The sequence below is a fragment of the Halyomorpha halys genome, unplaced genomic scaffold, assembly GCF_000696795.3.
Source record: "Halyomorpha halys isolate HHAL.00 unplaced genomic scaffold, Hhal_1.1 Scaffold813.1, whole genome shotgun sequence".
In the NCBI taxonomy this organism is placed as follows: domain Eukaryota; kingdom Metazoa; phylum Arthropoda; class Insecta; order Hemiptera; family Pentatomidae; genus Halyomorpha; species Halyomorpha halys.
In genome coordinates this window covers 274,931-280,887 of record NW_027113046.1, presented here as the reverse complement: position 1 = coordinate 280,887, position 5,957 = coordinate 274,931, and the positions used below count along the sequence as shown (strand labels likewise).

At 29.6% G+C, this 5,957-nt stretch overlaps 1 protein-coding gene across 3 annotated transcripts in view; it reads right to left on the bottom strand.

Moving 5' to 3' along the window:
- LOC106686381 (synaptic vesicle glycoprotein 2B) overlaps nt 1–5,957 on the bottom strand; it is a 97,855-nt gene that overhangs the window by 15,744 nt on the left and 76,154 nt on the right. The window contains exons 3-4 of one of the 3 annotated variants that reach the window (XM_014429657.3): nt 5,495–5,594; nt 5,291–5,335 (exon numbers count right to left, since the gene is read on the bottom strand). In XM_014429657.3, the coding sequence (XP_014285143.1) occupies nt 5,291–5,335; nt 5,495–5,561 (112 nt within the window). In that variant the 5' untranslated portion in view covers nt 5,562–5,594. Of the gene's footprint in view, nt 1–5,075; nt 5,181–5,290; nt 5,336–5,481; nt 5,595–5,957 lie in introns of those variants that run through there. The other 2 variants (XM_067050681.1, XM_024359335.2) reach the window with 2 other exon arrangements.

The window sequence follows — 5,957 nt, the reverse complement described above, 5'->3', positions numbered from 1 at the left end:
ATGGACTTTATCAAGGTGATAATTAAGGAAGGCTAAGGACTTGCGAACGCAGATTTCAATAAAAATTATCAGGAGTTATTTACGTGAACGCGGTAGACAAAAAAAAACCAGAAATCTTATCCAAAAATTTCTAATTTTTGGTTTGTATGAAAATTCGTATTCGTATAATGGTTTTAAAATACACTAAAATCAAATGCTACTTAATTCCCCTCCCCTCCCAAAAAATCTAGTTTATTTTAATGTAAGTGTTTTTCGGTTTATGTAATTTTATTATCCGTACGTTTGAACTCATTAGTACCATCAGCAATGTTTTTGTTTTTATTATTTTACAAGAAAATACATGCAGAGAAAAACGGGAACACAATAATATAAAAAATTACCAAGATTATATAAAATGTCTTTCTTGTTTCCTAGAGCGCATTGGTAGGAATCCTAGGAAACGTATCATCGGATTTTCCGACCAAGTACCTCAAAAATATATTTTCTTGAAATCGGTCTTTTTTAATGGGCTAATATTAGTGGTCAGATGACAAGATCTTGAAAGTCATTTTAACATATTTATTATGATTGTAAATTTTAAAAAATGTCAGCATGCGATTTTGTGAATTTAACTTTCATGTTCCAATTTTCCATCAAACCAATTATTTAGTATTTTAATAAACGAATTGAATACCAATTTCAAAATATAGTGAAGGTTGTACGGAATATGAATATTTAATCATATAATATAAATCTTAGCAGAAATATAGGTTAAATTGAAATATATTCCACTATATTACCTCTGCATTAAGGCGTTTCGGCTCAAATAAAAAATAAATTCAAAATATATTACATAACATAACTTGCAATTTTTAATTGACACATTTTGTTTGTTCTCAAGCCCTTTTATGTTCATTTAAATACGTTTCTTGTTATTAATTTATACACTATCTTTAGATTTACATCAATTTAGTTAATTTATTATCCTGTGATTTTGATCAAGTTAATATTCATTTAAATTATATAATCCTAATTAGGATTAATGCTAATTTACATGAGTAGTAATTAACTGCGCCAGTATAGGTTACGATTTAATGTAGATAAATTTATACTTGCGTAATCTTGATAAGTTAAGTGTCTTGGAGGAAGGAGTATAACGGAGAGTATAACCCGGCAGTAAACGTGAAGCCAAAAAAGTTTCTTAAGGACCAGGGGCGTGGCAGATGAGTACAAACCAATCACTGGCTGCCTTCTGTTTCAGTTTAGATTACAAGCGCAGACATTCCTATTAACCTCAACATGAATCTTGCCTCCGTGGACGTGGCCTTTTTGGCTTCACTTTTGCTTATAAGGAGGGTAGAGTTATGCGACTCCCTCTGGTTAAGCGCTAGTATAACTAAACTGACAAACACCTAATTATATGATGGGGTAAAATGCCAAGCATGACAAATTGATAAAAGATTTTTTTTTTCAATCTGTCTACAAAATAATGATTATCAATAATAAATTAATAATTTCATGATAAGATCGATATTGAAGCATAATTTTTTTCAGGAACATGCGGATAGCAAAAAAATCTGTTATTCACAAAATAATCACTTGCTCCCCTTTTCACCTCCATTTCATATGGTATATGTGACCGGCTATATCCCATTTGCTGTTTTATTGTAATACTGGTTATTAATTATGTGGGAGTATTACCAAAAGATGTAGCTAGGCAGTACATTTCCCCACTTTTATTAAAATACTAATTAATCCTACGGAAAATTAGAAAATTACCAATCGTAGTTCACCTATATTTTTTTTCATAAAATATTTAATTTTAGTAAACTTTTTTTTTTTTTTTTTTTTTTTTTTTACGAAATTTTCATAATCTTAATATTCTTGTTTCAGGTAAAACAATACTATGAATAAAGGTCAATTCCGGACCTCCTAACCTGTTAAGAAAATAAAAAATATTTTTAGTAACACAAACATGCCGTATTCAGGTCAGTTTGAAGGTCAAGTAGTTGGGGAGCAATAGGTTAGTTTTTAAAATAATTTTTTTTAACGGTAATTCCAATTCAAAATATAATTTGTAGAAAAATAATAGTAACTATTGTTATGTTTAAAATAGGTCGATTGCAACATGGTGAAAACAATTAAATTAGTGAAAACTGTTGATTGTTGTAAAACAAAAAATAGTAAGTAATGTCGCTTAAAAATACGGAATAAATTGTTCTTTGTTTCAATAGTAATGCATCTGACTGAAAAATGTGTTTAGATTTTATTTTCAATTTGACTCATTACAAACGTAGTGCCTTAGATTGGAGATACTTTCTCTACTGGGGTCATTTAATTATAATTTCCAATCATGAAAAAATATTAAAGTGACTTCCAAGATTTTTTCATATTTTATTAGATCATTCAAAAACGCCGGTTTCAATAAAACTTTTTTTTTTGGGTTAGTAGGTCAAAAAAGCCTAGACACGTGTCCTAGAATTCCATTTTACTGTTAGAAAGCTAAATTTTATCTCTTCCGATATTAATATATTTTAAATTGTGTGCGTTCATGAGGGGTAAAAAGTTTTTTCAAAAAATCAAAATCTTTTCAAACTTTGACTTTGATTCCTCCAATTCTAATTTATTTATGTTGATCCGGTTTGTATAATTTCGTACAGTTTAGATGGTCCTAACCCACCTTAAGTTAAGTGTCCACTGTTGGAGTAGTGTTAATTTGTTACTGTTGTATAATTGTATAATTTATTTTTTTCTTGGCTTGTATTGGCAAGAACCTCCGGACGAATGTATTGTTTCGATCTAGTTTTACAAAAAAAAGTTTTATTGAAATCTGTGTTCCTATCTCCGTAGCTTTTCTTAATTATTAGGTTGAGAAGGTTTATTTAGAATCTATTTAAAATAATCTAATTTTAAAATTTATAATAATCTATTACAAAAATCTATGTAACGCAAACTTCAAATGATTCACTTTTTCATCAAATAGTATTTTTTGCAGGCTAATTGCTAAGTCATAGAAAATTTATAATTTCAATACAAAAACTTGTTTTTAACAATATTAACAAGTAAAACTGTTAATGAGGTTAAGGAAAGACATTTTTTGTGGAATAGTTTTTGTATTGAAATTATAAATTTTATATGACATGGGAAATTACCCTGAAAAAAAGACAATTTAAGGAATTATGACATCAATGATTATGATTTTCTCCTAGAGAATGACCTAAGGTCCGAAACGTTAGAGGTTTTTTAAAATAAATAGTTGAGAGAAAAAGTGAATTATTTGAAATTCTGTGTTAATAATAACATAAACCACTCTCAAACAATCAATATATTAAATTAATAATCTAATGTATATAAGTTTTAGCTTTCGAACCTGGAAAAATTGTTTGAACTGATAATTTTTAGTGAGTGGAGAAAGAAATTACTAAAGCACCTTTTGTATAAAAAATGAAAATTCGATGACTTTTTGTAATATAAGTGATATTTTGATAGTAAAAAATATAATTTATCGAAGGGAAAAAAAAACTGTGATGGGCTATGGGGTTTACGAAAGTTGTAATGCGAAGGATTGTAGATTGACTACTAATATCTACGCACATAAATTATTCTCAGGAAATCTTCATGAGCTTAAAAAATCTGGACTAATACTACATCGTTTTAATTTTATCGAAAAGAGTTAAGTATTTTAGAAAAAGCCCTTAGAAATTGTAGGCGAAGAAAGCTATTTTGAACGATTAGCATTAGTCCTCTACGTAAGAATATCGAATTAGAAAAAGAACAGTCAGAGATGAGTAATTCTACATTTATGACCAACTGACCCCAAATATTGCAGGTGTCAGATGCATAAAATCCATCTCATACATCTGCAAATAATTAAAAAAATTAGTTACTGACACAATTAAAAGGGAAACGCATTTCTGGCGGTTCTGAAAGTCTTACTAATCAGCTAATTAATTTCATGAAATAACGAATTAGGTCTTTTATTGGGGGGGAGGCTGTACCGATAATTCCTTGACGGTACGTCCTTGTAAAAAATTTACACTATAATAAATTAAACAGCATTAAATTCTACTTCGAATAAGTACTATAGCTTAGTAATTCGGTTAAGATGTATGCCGTAAACTGTATACCTTTGTATGCTTAAAACAAAATATTCCTTTGGTTAATGTTTAACCAAAACTGAAGTATAGTACTAAAATTGATACGGAAATGCTTTTCTGGTGATCCTAAAACGGTTACTAAGCAGCTTGATCAACGAATTAGAAATTTTCATTCGAATGGGTCATAGATTTCATTTTTTCGCCCAAATGTCCTAAATAGTGGATCATGGCGAAAATTGTGTAATAAAAGAAATTAAAGAACATTAAATTACTTATCGAATGCGCACCATAACGAAATAATTTGCGCAAGAGATTTGGTCTTAAACCACCAGGTTAGGTTGCTTCTTCTGCTGGTTTGTTGAAGTCCATATTCAACCAGAATACGTAGTTGTACCATACTGATTGACAGAATTATTTCGTTATGGTGTACATTCAATGAGTAATTTAATGTTCTTTAATTTGTTTTATTACACATTTTTCACTAGGATCCACTGTTTAGGACTTATAGCCGAAAAAACCAAAACAGTTTTAGGACCGCCAGGAATGCGTTTCTGTTTCAATTTTAGATTCACTTCTAGTACAGTACCTCAGTTTTGGAGAACTTTTTGTGGGTTTTTAGCTTACAAAGGTTTACCGTTTACGATATACAGCTTAACCGAGTTATTAAGTTATGGTACTTATTCGAATTATAATTTATTTAACTGTAACTGTTATTATACAAGGAGGTGCCGTCAAAGAATTATCGGGATAATCCCCCGCCCCCCTAAAAAAGACCTAATTCGTTATTTTATGAAATTAGCTGATTAGTAAGAGTTTCAGAACCGCCAGAAATGCGTTTCGCTGTTAGTTATGGTAGTAACTAATTTTTAAAATTTGCAGATGTATGAGATGGATTTTAAGTATCTGGCCCCTGTACAAAGAGGTATAATTGGAAAATGAAATTAGAAAATTGATTTTGATTATATTTATGTCGTGAATTGAATCTTCAATTTTACTAACCCTCACTATCTTCCGTATCCTTCTTACACATTCCCAGAGCGACCTAGCAAAGAACTGAGCAGTCCCGGAGGATCGAGTACATCTTTGAGGCCTCCCTTGTTGTTCCTGATAAGATAACAATGGCTAACATAACACGCCGTAAATTAAGATTTGCGTAAAGAGATTGTTAAACAAATGAGTAATCGTTGATGGAATGATTACGTTGTTCTAATTACCTTTTTCCAAGTCCAAGCATTGCTTTCCATTCAGGCGATTTGAATCTGTAACATGATACATCATAATTTTATTTTATTTTTTTTATTAAATGATTTATTTAAAACTTTAAGTTTAAGTATAATTAATTTAATTTAAAGTTTCAATTATGATGATTTATTGTCTACAACTAAATTTTTCTAGCTGATATTACCTTTCTTCCTCACCTATTTTTTTTTCCAAATCTGTATCTGCTCTTATGTCTGCTACAATGTTTCCCTTTTTTTCGAGCATTGTTTTATTCTCATACGTGTTGATTAAGGACTCCTAAAACAAATAAATAAAAAATGAATCGTTTAAAATTGTTGTTAAGTAGTTTATGATAAAAAAAAAAGTCAGCTTATTAACATTTCCATAAAGTGTATTTATGTATATAAGACTTCTCTTTGCCTGCATTTGATTGCTGTATTGTATGTATTTGTATATAAATCAATAAACATCTGTTGTCTTTTTATGTGATACACACAGTTAAAATATCCTAAATAAAAATCACAGTCTTGTGATTCTTCAATTTAAACAACTACAGTGAAAGGGAAACTCACGGGGATTGAAAGATGATTGTGTCCATTAAACGGAAATATCATGAAGGGGGATAGATATGAAAATAATACAAAGATGAAGTTATAGAAT